Below are 17500 nucleotides of genomic sequence, written 5' to 3' on the forward strand. Positions count from 1 at the left end.
TTACTGGACAAACAGTATAATAACTGTGTTGGGTTACTTTCAAAGGTAAATGAATGATAATCAAACGGTGTTAACTAGTTTTTACAAGGGAGTAATTCACCTAAATTTTGTTTGTGTATATTCATTTTGGACACATTGATTTCATAACTTCAAATGGTTTACAAGAGAAACAAAAAACACAATCTTATGTTTTTTAAATTATATTTATTATGAATAATACAATTGAGTTTCAGTGTGTTTTGAAGATTTTAATGATTGTGGAAATTACAGTTATTTTTAACATAATCTGTATAGATCAGTGTTATGCCAATCACCTTTTACCAACCAGTGGGCAGTGTCTGTCTTCAAATAGCAGGTGCATGTGATTTTTTTTCATATTATGTTTTTATCCGTACAAGGTACCTTTACAGTAAAAAAAAATGAATATTTTTTGCAATTTCAAACTGAACAATACGATATTCGCTCTTTATTTTCGTTTCTTACAAGACAATTTCTTGAACATAAAGTAAAACAACAACATTTATAAGCATATGCACATTGATTGTGCTAAAACAGATAGACATATATATAAGGCAGTGGCAATATCGAGTTGAAACAGTTTTAATAGGGATTCTTCGCCGGAAACGGACTCGAGAGTGTCTCAATAAGCCCCAGGCGCTCTATGCAATCAAGCTAAAAAATATCGGTTGTAATTAATCTAAATATTTATTGAATAAAAAATATCCTGATTTAACAACTGACACACAATTATGAATCAAAATAAATATATTTAACTGTTTGTTGTCTGCTGTAATGTTTAACAGCCTGTTATCATTTGCGCTTCGAACGGGTCGTTGAGCACATGCGACGTATATTCACATGTGTACTGATACCCTAACTCTTCGTGAAAAACGCTTTTCTCGATAGTACATATACCGACTCGGCAGTGATCATGTGTATTTGTCGAGATTTGACAAACGGCTACGCCCCAAAAAACGGCCACCCAATCAAAAATTGAAGTTCTTATTCTGGTATAACGAAAGCTCCGCCCACAAAATACAATTGACCAATTAAAAAACACAAACGTCTCAATCTGATATTTCATTACGGCGCGCCCACCAATGAAATCAATGACGATTAGTTAAAGCTGGATACCGAATGCATGTATTTCATTTCATTTTTAGAGATAAATACCTACATATATATAACAGAAATGAAAGTTTAGAAATAATTGTAAAAGAGGTTATCATTACTTATCTAAACATTAAGACATTTTTGATCTATCGATTCTTTCATAAATTAATAAGGAGTCTCACGGCTTCTCTCGAAACTTAACCACTGTAAAGAAATTGCTTTAATGTATTTAATAAAGTTGCTAGCATTGCGAATCTGAGGATCTTATTTTGTTATTGTCTTAGTTTTGCCTTTATTCACGAACAAACTCAGTGATTGATTTTATCATTTCCTCCTCATATTAAGCTAGTATCGTTTAAAAGAAGGTTCTCCATAGATTTGTAATAACGTGAAACAATTGTGGATCTCTTATTTCTCGTAGTTTTAAGGTAGCATACAGTTCTTGGAAAGGCCCGTGAAAACAAATACCCATGTATTATTTATATGTATACAGCTGCCTTTAATACTGATTGTGCATGTATAGGCATATCATGTCTTCTTTATTAGCTCAAAATTGGAATTCTGCGTTGAATGTGTCCGTTGCCTGTTAACTTACATTAACCGACGTAAAAACGTGAACTGCACATCAAACTACATTTATATTAACGTACTTGTTGACAGTAATAAAACAAAGAATGTCGAAATTTGTGCAATCACTGCATTTCCGGAATAGTAGAAAACAGTACCCAACATTGAACGTAAGGATAACTTACACTATTACTTAAAAACAACATCACAGACTTATACGTTTACACAAAATCTGTCTTATGCGCATTTGATAAAAAAAGCTTTTTTGCGCATGCATACGAACCTTGATTCTTTGAATCACCAAATAACTGATCAAAATATATATTTAAAAAAGTACGAACTATTATGTGATGATCATATAGATAACAGAAACTATTGAAATCTTCAAATATATTAGATAAAATTGCTTCGCCTCCTTTTATTGTTCAGGGACCTATTCAAACACATATGTCCCTGTATTGTTCTTCAATACCATTAGTCGTCGCGCGCGAGTATTCAGGGGCGGCTATCTGGGAGTTATCTATTTCGGGGACAGTCTCTACGGCGCGCTGTTAATCTATAAAAAGAACATATCTAAATATAGTGCACGTAAGCCCCGCCTTTTCATCGGTTTTCATCGCTACGCATGCGCAATGATATAAGCGCATACAAACGCAAAACAAACGCTTAAAAACGGTTTAAAACGGTTAAAAACGCAATCGCTATTAATCGCAACCTTGCGGAACACAATCGCTAACTCTACTGCAACCGATTGTATAAACGCTGGTTAAAGTTACCGCTCGGTAACATTCAAACCTTGGTAAGTTTGCGGTTATTCAGGTATAGTAACCTTCAAGGTAACTCGATTGTATAAACACGATATACCGCAAATGAACCTAACCGCGCATAGTGGAATCTAACCTACGGTAACTTTAACCAAAACATTTCCACAATGCATTTTCTAATGACGTAATTTTCGCGCGAAGTGTCACGCTTATAAACAGCGACATGTTTTTTTTTATCAAATTCATTTACAAATGAATTCACAATAAAATGAAGTGTAAATTTTAACTATGAGTTTATCAAAATGACCAGGGACATATTGATAATGATGTCGGGATTTGCATCATTTAGCGTTATTCCTGGTGCTTCCAAACTGCAAGAGAGTGCTTACAAAGACGTCTATTCTTCAAGTTGTTCTAGATGTAACATAAAAATTATACATGGTCGTCGTAACATGCTACACTATTCTTCTAATTTGGCTTATGTTTACAATAAACTTACTTTCTTGTACAATAAGGGAATTTACCATAGACAAATAAAACATTGTTCAAGTTTAAATATATCTTTGGATGCAGAAATCTGCAAATGCAACCGAGTTCACCAACGGCTATTATTTGTGTCGTGTTTTGAGAAAACTGGGCATAATGCATGTCCGTAAAGTGTCGTCCCAGATTAGCTTGTTAATTTCGCACAGGCTAATCAGGGACGACACTTTCCACCAAAAATTGATTTTTGCTAAGAAGGGACTTCATTTTAACAAAAAATGTCATAAAGCGGAAAGTGTTGTCCCTGATTAGCCTGTGCGAACTGCAGATGCTAATAAGGGACGACACTTTAAGCACATGCATTATGCCCATTTTTCTCAGAACACGACACATTTGTTAAACTGCTTCTGTTCATTTTAACAGCAGTAATGTACATAGAGTACATGACGTAGCGTGTGACGATGAAGAAAGTTTATTGAGTTCTCATTTTAATATAATGATATGATAGCATAAGGGTCTTTATTTAACTATGCTAAAATAATTATCAAAGACCCTAGATGCAAACTCGTCAATTCGTGAATTAAATGGATTATTTATGGATTGTAAAGGATTATAAAAGGTAAGATACTAGTTCGAACGGGTTTTGTTTTTTGTTTGTGCTTTTGTTGTTCCCTGTTCTCGAAGAAATGATTTTAACATGGGCGCCATTGATGCATCGGATCACACACGGCATACCCATAACAGAATATAAGAAACACGTTCTGTGCGTCCTTACATTCGTCGTCCGAAGTCGGAAATCGTATTGCCCTGTAAATTAAGTCAAATAACGTGTCAGTCGTTGCAATTTGTTGTTTACTCGTCGAAATTGTGAAGGTCGTCGACGGTAAGCTTTTATAATGTCGCGCGCCGCGGCAATTTTGTGAAAGTTACCTCTCGGTTACTTGTACTTACCCACCTAGGGAAGAAGGGTTTGTTTTAACTGGGGTTTAACCGATCGGTATAACTAACCAAATTTTATACAAACGCTTACCGACCAGTAACCAACATGTTACCGACTTTTAACCGCCGGTATGTGGTTAACCGCCGGTTTAACTGTTTATACAATCGGGTGCTGTATGTCAATTTATCCCGGTGAATGTCACGCCTAAAGCCTCCATTTCACGCAAGCAATATATTATATTGTATTTGTTGTATTTTCAGCATTTATTATTGTAACAATTTAGTAATAATTATGCATTTTAGTAATTAAAAGATTTGTGATAGGTTGGTATTTAAGGTATGATAAAATTAAACAAAAACTTATATTGTTATACTTCTTGAATTAATAATAAGGATAAAGTTCCTTTTCCTTATTTAGCGGCGATACAACTAATTAAGTATTGATAAATAAATGAAAATAAAACATGTTTTAGAATAAATGTTTCATTTTTCGAACAACGTTGATTGCCAAAGTTATCGGGTACAGTTGTATACATCTTCAACTGTATTCAAATTGCAACATGCCCGTTTTTATAAAAAAAAATCTACCTATACTTTCCTATTATTTGATGAGTTGCGTGGTCATTAGTTATTATTATATTTAATGTGATTATATTTTTGTTACATAGAGAGTGTATTTGGCGAGGTTTCCCGAGTTTTGTAAGTACCAAGACGCCTACTAATGAAACAGCAACGTGTCATTTAAAGTTAACAGTTAATCTTATTTAAAAACGTGATGCGAACGTTGTAAATGCGTTACTTGCTCTTCTGTTTTAACACTAAAATCATCATATATGTGTCCTTTTTCGAAACTTTAACACGATATACACTATCACTAATCAATGAAAAAGCATGTGTAGTCTGTGTATAGGTTTAAGACTTTTTTGACAAAGGTTTTTTGGAGAGGAAAAGCAACGGTCAAAAACGAACGCATTCGAAATAACAAAATCTAAATTAAAGAAAAAGCTTAAATATTCGACTATTTAAAATAACATATAAAACATATATGTATTGATCACTAAATTATATATACATAAAGAATCTTACAGGAAAATAGTTAAATTTAATATGCAGACTTCTGGAAACGAATTTCTAATGTCTCAACAGCACACAATCAATGAGTGTGATGAAACAAATTAGACAATTAACATCGTTTAATATATATTCGAATACTATATAAGACAATTTCGAATTAAGAGGCAACAACACAAAATACTAAATTTTATTGAGCGTATATTTTTTATTATTAATGTGGTAACATTTAACTGATTATTATTGATTACTATCAAACCAGTAACTAAGCTAAGCTGGCGATTTCTAAAACTCCATGAAATGTGTTCTTCTGACGATAGCGCGTGTATGTGTTTCTGCAAACACAGTATTTAGAGTAAAGACAACTAATTAATCCCCCAATTTTGAATATGTAGTGGATAGGATGTCCGCCTAGCGACCGGGAGGCCGATGTTTCGATCGCTATTAGGGGGGGGGCGGTTTGTTTTATCCTGCCTCTGTTGCAAACATTGACAAAAAAAAGCCGGGTCGAATACATGCCCCTATATCCTGTCAACTGGAAAGTGTATACCTACGCACGCTATGACGATTACCATGCTATTTTATCTGCCTCTGTTGCAAACATTGACCAAATAAAGCAGGGTCGAATAAATTGTCATGTCTCCGGTCAACAGGAAGTAGTGTATTCCTACGCACACTGTGACGATTAACATGTTCTAATATATGACCTTAGAACTTTATTGGGGCGCATCATGAATTGTATCGTTATATTATATATCATCCTTTTTTTTTCTTAAAAATATATTACATAACCAGTTTTCCGTATTTATTATTTTCATTTACTTGATTACGAAATGTATGACGTATCTAGTTTGACGTCATTTCTCAGACGAAATATACTAGTTTCTCTCACGATTTTATGGACAATAAGTTTGACGTGGTGGTTTTAAGTTTTAACAGTATTTTTTAAATATTCTTAAAACATCGAACGAATCATATATGTATATCGGATTGTGTGTTTGACATTCACAATTGTTTACTTCGATAGGAATAAAATAATTCGCTACGGCAGGATTACGATTTTGTAAATCGGGTTTTCGGTCAGAGTGGTTAGCATTCGATACAGACGCTATTAAAAAATAGTGTGGTTTAAAATACACTTCGATAATAGGGATGGACAAACAAACAATGGATGTTGTTAAATGGATGTAAGAACAGATAATGGATGTGTATTTCGTTGTACTGTTATTGTTATAAGCAATATATTTAAGTTGCCATTAAGGTAAATAAAATTTAGTTTTGGTTTTGCTGCTGCATTTCTCTTTTCATTTTTTTCGAAGAAGAGTATCACATTATCGATTTGTTTTTTGTATTTCTTTCCATATTTTCAATAGGAAAGTATTAAAAGAAACTGTTTAAAGTGGAACTATTTTTTACTCGACACAATCGGTAGTTACTCGGTCGCCTGGAATGTTGTGAACATGTAGGAGGCTCGACAAGAATACTTATATTGTTATGTCAATTTATCATTTGTCTTTGATAAAATGTGTCAACGGCATGAAGCAGGATAAATATAATTCATGGTTGGTGCCGAGATGGAGAACGTTTTTTTTCGGTTCGGCCCGAACAAGAAAAATAGGGCTCGCTAAAGCTCGCTCTATTTTCTTTGTCTAAGCCTCTCCTGATCAACTTTCTCCGTCTCGGTACCAACCATGTATGCTCTATATCTTCCCAAATAGACAATCAGTACTGGTTCCACTAAAAATGGACTCGAGAAGGTTTCAATTAGCGTTTGGCTTTCGATACAATCAAACTTAAATATATATGTTCAAACTAAAGTTTGAATACACAATAATAAATTTAATACCACACATATTTAAAGTTAAAGTACTTTTAAACATTGTACGACCGACTGACTACAACAAATTTATACAGCATATATTCATGAATCAACTATGTTTACGACAATTACTGTACATAACTCGATTATTTTTGTTATTTGCAATTGCTTAAAACTTGGGATTTTAAGTGATCGTTATCCAGTTCAAAGCTAGATTAAACGCAATAAGTTACGGAATCAATCAGCAAATACATGAAACGCTGTTTCCGTTTTTTAAACTTTGCCTACGTACAAAAATCATATTTAAAAATATTTTGTGCACAAGTTTATGTGACGTTTTCCTGCCCGTTCATTTGAACGTAACACTTAAGGCTTTTTCAAGATAATAATTGTTTACATATATTAAAAGCATTAAGGAGAACAATCTAATACTGTATTTGTATATATATAAAGGGATAAATAAAGTGCTTATAAAACATTCAAATAACACTTTGAGCCTGGAAATAATTTACAGAAAGCTTTTCAAATGACCTGCTACACAGGCTTTTTAATACCTTTATTCGCTTGAAGTATTTAATAACACTATCATAATACAACATGTGTTGCTTATGAATATAATAATACATCATTTTTTGTTTGATTCGGGTTACAAAGTAAGGTATTCGAAATTATGTTCGTAGTTTGCTGGTACATTATTATTTGATTATTTTACTGTCCAACCAGACATGCGATTTATAATTATAAACTGATCCTGTGTTCGAATAAAAATGCCATGATTGCATGCAGGTCATTTTAATAAGCATAACGTATATATTCTAATTATTCTGGTATTTGATTTAAGATCATTAAAAACAAGAAAACCAGGAAAAGCGCACATTGCGCAACATTTTTTACAGTGAGACCACTTGCTTGCGTAATAATCAATGTTGTTTGTGTTTTTTTTCAGTTTAATAGAAATAAATCAGCATCACAGGTGCTTTCGTACTCTGCAAGCCTGTTTTAGTCCATATTCCAGGAAAACGTTTGCTTTTGCCTTTTGGATATTTAACATCATCGCTGTACTTTACAATTTAAATAAAGACGTTGCAATTTAATTTGATTAATAGACACGTGCAATATATATATTTAGACGTTATAATATAAGATTGTAAAATGCTAATCCAATCTACAATAACGTATAAATCTAAAGTCTCAGACAACTCTTGGTTGGAACTTTTTGACACTTAAACACGGGGTAGTGTACATTAAAACAAAAGCTAAACCAATAGCTAAATACAAGCGGGTTTTAGTCCAAACTCCGATGAAAAGTCTTGCTTACTTTGCAAACATTAAAAATACAAACAAAGGCCAAACATGACGCCACGCGACCTTACTAGCTTAATATGTACTTGTATACTCTAAGATAACTAGTTCGATTATAGTAAATGAGTTTTCCGTGTTGAGAGTTTGGACCCTGAAACATTGGCAATGTGCTTAATAAATATAATACAAGAACGCTAAATCAATTACACAACGAAATGTTCAAAAAGTTGCAAATATTGATAAATATAAATGAATAATTTTGTCAGACAATCTTTCTTCCTTTTTTTGGTTTGTGTTAGGAATGAGGATCTGGTTGCGGTTCCTGTTTTAACCGGGGAAAGTTAAACGCAGAACTGCATTAAAACGCGTAGTAAGATATAAAGGCAAACCTTAAACGTTCACGAGTATCTGTTTTTGTGATTCCAAACAAACGTATAATGATACATTCAACAAGTCAGTTCTTAATAGTTTAAAGACCTGCACAGATATTGAATCGTCCCACTTAGTTGTGTAATGTTTAAGCCATTCTTCATGGTTTGCGAGTTAATTGCTAAACTTTTCGTAAAATATAATTATATGTCTAAGTTCAATTCAAATACTATATACACTACTACGATAATGTTAAAAATCAGGTAAAAGAGCGTAAATGAAAATCAACTAATACCGGTGCACCTTCACTAATGCAAATACGTCTATATTTGCATATTATTATTATATATATTTGTTCTTCAGTAAAATAATGTATTTTAATAACGAAATACTTTAATTGATTGAAAAGGGTAAAACATTTATTCTATTACGAAGTTATAAACAATTATATAGTTACGAAAGAAAAGCTTTGAACGTTACCCTAACACATAGCCTGAAATGGCCGAAAGGGTAGGTACGACGGTATTTTAGTACGAACAATATTTACTGAAAAAACCTGAATGAACGAATATACCTCAAAAGAATTAATGCCTTAACAAGATACAAGCAATATAGCATTGATAGCATGTGGACAACTTACACCATGCGGGCTATAAACCGGTATAAACGTCTAAGAAATTGCCTAAATAGCAATGGCGGTAAACGTCTCTAATATGCGTAGGTGAACATACACCTGAATATACCCAAGGGAAGTATGCAGCGCAATAGTATACGGTTACATATGATCGATGTAGCCAGCACACATAATACCAAAACAATAGGAAAAATTCGAAAATAGAACTGCAAACCAAAATTGATTACCGTGCTTACACGTAAATAGTATATTCAGAAATGTACACATAAATTACCAACGCATACTTAGATGTTCTAAAATGTTAACAGTATTATTGTTTTTATATTTGCAATATATTGACCAAAAAACGATTACGCAGCAAACTGTGCGAAATCAATATTTGTGTAATTTACACTTTTTATCCTTGAAGTGAATTGTGTTAAAACAAAGTCTTCGTTGATGACGATGCGCATATAGTTATTAATTGTTGATCAATCAAAGCGTTTGCAATAAATATTTAGAAAACATGTACACTATCATAAATGAATGTAATCTCAATGTAAACACTAGTTAGGTTCATGGGGACTGTATGGTTTTAGAAAGTACAAGTATTACTAACATGCTAATTATGTTTTATGCACTGCAAAATAGTTATAGCATATCATAACAAAACAAACATTAAAACAGAGATTATTAAGAAATGCTATCATGCATGATATGTGAAGACATTTTTATTGATGGAATGTGCATTTTCTATTCTGAAACGCAAATAAAAAAAAACATGAAAATTATCAATATCGCAAAGGTTTGTTGTTATTTTATTAATGGGTTGCGTCTAGACAATCTATTGATTATTATTATTAAACACCGAGATACTTTCGAAATACATAGAATTTCAGAAAATAAATTACATGTACCATTACAGGCATAAAACTATCAATGAATAATATAAAGAATGATTGAGTTGATTTAATTTTGACAAGAAAACGTAATAATTGAAATGATATATATCTATATACATATATATATATTGAGAACATGCCATTTTTTACGGTATTTATTCAATCCTTTGTTAAATGAATAAATGATTTATGGTACAATCAACATATTCAGTTTAATTAAATGGTTTTCTCTTATTTATACACACATCCTATCATTATATATAAATATACGATCTTAGTGCGTTTAACAAAGCCACCAGCAGACAGGCATACCTCTTTTTTGCCAGGGGCACGCTGGATCTCACTCTACTGACTTACAACTAGACTTGTCCATTAAATGTTTTTGTAGACATGTATGCCAATTATTTAGCAGGGGCACGATTGAGATCACTCTACTGGCTGACATCTAGACTTGTCCATTCAATGTTTTTGTAGACAGGTATACATCTTATTTAGCAGGGGCACGCTGGAGATCACTCTACTGACTTACAACTAGACTTGTACATTCAATGTTTTTGTGTGATTTCATCTGCTGCCTGTATTATCATGACACTTGTTTACTTTTGGTGTTCTTTTAATCCAGAACGTGCACTTACGAAACATGTTACCTGTATAACTTGAATGTGTGATCATAAGACGTTGTTTGCTATTACTTTAGGCATCATCATCATCATCATCATCATCATCATCATCATCATCATCATCATCATCATCATCATCATCATCATCATCATCATCATCAGCAGCAGCATCAGCAGCAGCAGCAGCAGCAGCAGCAGCAGCAGCAGCAGCAGAGCATCAGCAGCAGCAGCAGCAGCAGCAGCAGCAGCATCATCATCAGCAGCAGCAGCAGCATCATCAGCAGCAGCATCAGCATCAGCAGCAGCATCAGCATCAGCATCATCATCATCAGCAGCAGCAGGAGCAGGAGCCTCCTCCTCCACCTCATCAGCAGCATCACCGGGAGCCGCCATCTCCTTCTCCGCCTCCTCATTATCAGCAGCATCATCATCATCAACATCATCATCGTCATCATCATCATCATCATCACCATCATCATCATCATCATCATCATCATCATCATCATCATCATCATCATCATCATCATCATCATCATCATCATCATCATAATCATCATCATCATCATCATCACCATCCTCACCATCATCATTATCCTCTCTTCCTCCTCCTCCTCCTCCTTCTCATCATCATCATCATCACCATCATCATCATCATTAACAGCAACAACATCAACAACATCATTACCCTCTTTCTCATTCTCCTCTTCTTCATCTTCTTCATCAAAAGCAGCAGCATCATCATCATAATTATCATCAACAACAAAACCATCATCACCATCATCATAATAGTCATCATCATCAGCGTCATCATCATCATCGACTTCATCATGATTATCATCGTCATTATCATCACCATCATCATTGTAATCATCATTCTGTTCTTTATTATCATCATCATATTCTTCATCACCATAATTATCATATAAAGCTTAAGCAATTTGTTTCCTTGTGTTGCTTGAAGGGTTAATCACATGGCATAGGCCGTTATTATTCGGTTGGCGTTCAGAGAATTATGTCAACCTATATGCTTTTTGTGATCAATAACTAATTATCTTCGATTAAGTGTTTTATGTGTTTAAAGCACTATTTGTATCAGTATTTTTGCCGTTAATAATTTAAGTAATAAATAGCAAACAATGTTCCAACTAAATATCCCTTCTTTTTAATAAATATAATAAGAAAACTGAAGGTTAAATCTGAATAAATTGTAAACGGTTTGAATATATACTGTTAGGTGAGTAGTAGTATAAGGGTAGCTATTAAGTTGATGTAGCGTTTAAGGCAATTTTGTTGTCGATGATGCAGTACTAATATTTATAGTTAATTTTATAAATTGGTGCTGGGTTAAATATGATTTCTATGCGAACAAATCATGACCTCGCCAAATTTAATGGGATGGTGCTTCGCATATTGCTCAGATGATGATGATGATAATGATGATGTTGATTTATCGGGGTGTATTGTACGGAAGAACTGTCTCTGATGTGTGCCGTTGTCTTATGTGTGTCATTTGTTAAAGTGTGCTGTTTGATGTTGGAACGTGTAATTTGAATGTAGTCTTTCCTGCTTAGAGGCATAAGCAGATGCACATTAACCATTTCTTAGCTTATTTGAAACATGTGATTATTTGTTTCGCATTAGAATAGTATTATTTGATTGCTTCAGTTAACTTTGTTTTTATTCCAGGGATTTAGACGGCAACAGGATCGCATCTCTTCCTGCGGATGCATTTAAAGGACTGTCGAGCCTACAGACACTGTAAGTTGTTTTCAGAATTCAAACGCAGTACATATAATGTATGTGAAATTATAATTTCGTATTTGTTTCCTAGTTGCTTCAGATTTGCTTCACTTTAGATCGTTCTCAAAAAAAAAAATTCGGTATTTAAAGAAATATTTAGGTATAATTTAATTATTTTGAATACAAATTCATTTTTAAACCGGTCACCGGAAAAACTTTGCTTAACCGAATTTTTTCAAAATTAAGTACTCTTTATCATTTTAATAGGCCTTTATACGAAACAATCATTGGATATATGCTGTATGTGATCAATAACTGATTATCATCGCGTTAAAATATCTGTATTGTGCCATTATGGACGTTGTAGGCAAACAAATAGCCTTCCGATTAGCCATTATAGTGTTACCTTTTATCATCGGATTTCTTTACTCATTATGATTTTATTATTTTTTATTATTGTCCTATGGTAAATTTATCCACTGTATGCATGGAACAAATTAATCTTGATATATGTTTACTTGATTTAAGAATTTTTTGTATTTATAGTAATAAGTTAGTTAATTTAATCAGTATTGTTACACATGTGTCAAATTTTGTTTGCAATATACTAATAAAAATGTATTTTTGTAATGGGTAAAAACATTATAATGAGAAACAGTTTTATTTGATTGCATGCATGCAGCAATTAACTTGATTTAGTTTTATACATATTATACATATTAGTGCTCAATATGTTTTTTAAATATATTTGTATACCTATTGAAATAACATATTTCAAGACATTATTTTCCCCTTACAAATTGGGAATACACAGGATAGTAAAGTAACCCGCCTTTTAAAACAGTTAACAATCCTATACTTAAGAGTCGTGAAACGAATTATGAGCAAGTGAACCTGTGAACCTTGATAGTTTGAATAATTTGTTCACATACTCGGAGATTTTAAGCCTTTAAGTAAGGTTTTTATTTTATACTTGCGCCGCAATTAACTTAAACGTATGCCCGCTAAAGCCCTGCACATTATCTAGTCATATCACTTATACTTTCGCACCTGAATATTTGGGAACAGGTTTAGTGAGTACAACAGTGGAATGGTGTGTATGTGTGACATAAAAACTCAATTCATTGTTTAAGATATATCTGTATTTAAATAATAATTACAATACATTGACTTCCCCCTTAAATCAGTTGGTTTATGAGAAATAACAACCAAACTGTGTTACCGTGTGAAATAAAAATATATCAATAATTAATTGGTATCAATAAAATACTATACTGCAATATTTTATTTAACAAAATAGGAACATTACGTCCATGCATTATACAAAAGTGATTTTTGAAGCTTCCTGATGAAAATACATTCAGTTTATGTAATACAATTGTATAAAAATCATTAAATATGTATATTATGTCATTCTAATGTGTTGAATGATTTAAAACACATTTTGTCTGATTGTGTTTACCGTTGATTATTTATAACTTAACATCAAACAATATACAAACAAAAATATAAACTAAATGACGCTACTTTTTAATGAAGGTAATTTGTTTTAGTGTAAAGATTAATCTGAATAAACTGTTAGCAGTTTTGCAATATACTGTTAGGTTAATAGCAGCACCCGATTGTATAAACGCTGGTTAAAATTTCCACTCGGTAACATTCAAACCTTCGTATATTTGCTGTTATTCAGGTATACTAACTTTCAAGGTAACTCGATTGTATAACCGCGATATACCGCAAAGTAACCTAACCGCGCATAGTAAAATTTAACCACCGGTAACTTTAACCAAAACATTCCCACAATGCCTTTTCTAATGACGTAATTTTCGCGCGAAGTGTCACGCTCATAAACAGCGACATGTATTTTTTATCAAATTCATTTACAAATGAATTAACAATAAAATAAAGTGTAAATTTTAACTATGAGTCCATCAACATGACCAGGATGTTGGCATTTGCATCCTTTAGCGGAATCCCTGGTGCTTCCAAACTGCAAGAGAGTGCTTACAAAGACGTCTATTCTTTTAGTTGTTCTAGATGTAACAGAAACATTATACATGGTCGTCGTAACATGCTAGACTTTTCTTCTAATTTGGCTTATGTTTACAATAAACTTACTTACTTTCATGTACAATTATGAAATTTACCACAGGCAAATAAAACTTTGTTCAAGTTTAAATATATCTTTGTATGCAGAAATCTGCAAATGCAACCGAGTTCATCAACGGCTGTTATTTGTGTCGTGTTCTGAGAAAACTGAGCATAATGCATGTGCGTAAAATGTCGTCCCAGATTAGCTTGTTAAGTTCGCACAGGGTAATCAGGGACGACGCTTTGCGCCAAAAATGGATTTTTGCTAAGAAGGGACTTCATGTTAACAAAATATGTCATAAAAGTGATGAAGCTTAGACATGCGGGTGCTTCTTTCTTATTTTGAGGTCTTACCATGTATTGATATAGTTCTTACCTTTTCATGTTCTGTCTCAAGTCCCTTGTGACTGAATTTATGACCTACATAATGGACTTCTTTATTCCGGGACTAGCATTTTCTTAAAATCAGTTTTAAGTTGTTTTGCTGCATTTTGTCTAATACTCGCTTTAGTCTTTTGTTTATGTTCTTTGATTTTTTTTTCCAAAGAATATGATGCCAAGTACTATCACCTGCGTTCCTTCTAGATCCTGTATCATCACTGTCATGAAACGCTGATACATTTCCTGAATGAACTTAATTTCAAACGGAGCTTCCCACACATAGAGTGCGTTAGGCATCTCTGAAACTATATCCTGCACTTTTTTCATCGGATAATATTATCGAAATATTGCTTCATTCAGAAGTCGCGGGCCGATGCATATTCTTACATCACCAGGGTTGTATGTCACTGTTACGAACGCTTTCACGCATTCAGTTGGTTTAATGTGTCGTATTATTATGCCTAGTGACTCCATTCTCTGAAGATTATCTTTGACTTTTTGTTTCATGGAACTTGGTACTTTAGGCACAGAGCTGAACTGGTCTAGTATTATGTTTTATGAGCCGGGTAAACAACACAAACCTTTTTATTCATCCATGTTTTGTTATATTGAGTTTAACCTCTTTATAAATCTTCCGATGTCTCACCACTTTACACCGACTGTGATCTGATTGTGATCATATACAATTTAACGAATTGTCTTCAAGCGTTAATGGTAGTGTTATAATATCAAACGGTTAAATGCTGTGTGAAGAAAATGAACGCAAAGCATGTAATATTTTAATAAAATTCCAATGAAATATGACATTTGAAGACTTTTCCTTTGCTTCTAATAAAAAGTAAAATTTATCGCCAAAATAAGTCAAAAGCTTTTCTTCAAAGTGGAGTGCATTATAGAATAATGTATTTCCAACTTGGAAAGGGGGGCAGTTCAATTGGAACTTTATTTAAATTGTCAACATCAACAGTATATATTATAACTTTGATTACATGGTGTACATGTTTTAGTTTTAAGGTGTAAACTCGAAGGAAAACACGCTTCTGATTTGATGTTATATAAATTAATGATGTATGGTACTATTAACTTCTTTAATTTTATAAAATCACTTTATTTTATTTATACACAAACCATATCGTTAAATATATATGTATATATTTATATATCAGTAAATCTTTGCAGAAGAGGTTGAACCTCACAACACCAACTTACTGGGTCAGACCCAATGTATAGTTGGGGCTTTGGCCCAATAATTATGTATAAATTGTTGACCTAATGTTTCAACCGGCGGCACTTGTTAAAGGTCATAACAACACTTCAACGCAATGGCAATACACGAATATTGTCCAGATGATCTTAAAAAAGGCATTATAACAGTTATGTACAAAGGTGGCGATAAAAAAAGAAATACCCTAGTAGTTACAGAGCCATATCATTATGCTCGACCGTTCTCAAACTCTACCAAAAAAGTGCTACTTGATTTAACAGAACAAAGTAAATGTGAATCGTTCAGTCCGTTACAATGCGGCTTCCAGAAAATTGTAAGTTGTCTTATGAGGGCGTTTATGGTACGTGAATGTATCAACTACGCACGTGATACTAAATCGTATCTATGCAGTTGCTATACAGACGTCAAAAGGGCATTTGGTTATGTACCCTGTACTTTTGAAACTTTACAAAACCGGCATCGACCTAAAATTATTCAATACATACTGTAACCTACTCGAAAACGCACACGGTAGTGTTAAAACGCACGGAATAACATCTCAATGGTTTAATATATTACAAGGCGCAAGTCAAGGTCAAGTCAGCAGAACTTTTATGTATAGTCTATTTATAAATACTCTTTTGGAAAGCCTCGACAGAGTGGAGTCTGGTCTTAATATTTATAACACTAGCTTTTCATGTCCCAATTCAGCTGATGATATGGTTCTCAGGTCGTTGACAAAACACGGTCTCGATGAACAATTGCAGTGTTGTTTCTTTGTACCTGTACAAAGCATCTAAATGCAAAGTCGTTGTCTACAATGAAACTTCGATCCGCTACAAATCACTTTCTCGCATATGGCACCTCGGACAGAAAGTAGTAGGCGAAGCGACTACTAATGTTCACCTAGGTGTTCTGAACGACAAAAATGACGACCTTTATGAAGCCACCAATTAAGCTTGTTCAAATATGCGCAAAACTTCCTTCAGCTTAGAAGAATCTGGCCTCCACCGCGGATGCATACATCCGTTAACAACGACGCATATTTATAAATCAATTGTTCTACCAAAAGCTTCATGCGGGCGCGAATTGTGGAACACCATCACTGCCTCACAAACTGTATACCTTGAAAGAGCTCACCGGCAGTGCATTAAGCACATACAAGCTTTGTCTCAATGTACACGCTCAGGTATAGCGCCATCCTATATTGGCATTCATCCAATAAAATCAATTATTGACAGAATGAAGCTACTACTTTTTGGTCAACTATGCGTGTTAGATACGACCAAACGTATACGAATCATCTTTAACCAACGTCTGGTGACATATATGTCCGTACCACACACGGTAACTGGTCTCATTCCCGACATATACAGAATGCTTGGAGAATATGCCTTAACACATGTCCTAGCGAATTACTTACATTATGCATAAGTTATTAGTATGAATCTTTGGAAAAAGCTTATAAACAATTCCATAAATGTCTATAATAAGTATGAATTGAGAGCAAGTTTAACTAATG

At 33.5% G+C, this 17500-nt stretch overlaps 1 protein-coding gene across 1 annotated transcript in view; it reads left to right on the top strand.

Annotated features, from left to right (window-relative positions):
* Positions 1-17500, top strand: part of LOC127863592 (slit homolog 2 protein-like) — a 228698-nt gene that overhangs the window by 104763 nt on the left and 106435 nt on the right. Inside the window, exon 7 of the mRNA XM_052403153.1 lies at positions 12249-12320. Within this exon, the coding sequence (XP_052259113.1) occupies positions 12249-12320 (72 nt within the window). The remainder of the gene's footprint in view (positions 1-12248; positions 12321-17500) is intronic.

This window comes from Dreissena polymorpha, unplaced genomic scaffold (assembly GCF_020536995.1).
Source record: "Dreissena polymorpha isolate Duluth1 unplaced genomic scaffold, UMN_Dpol_1.0 chrUn018, whole genome shotgun sequence".
Lineage (NCBI taxonomy): Eukaryota > Metazoa > Mollusca > Bivalvia > Myida > Dreissenidae > Dreissena > Dreissena polymorpha.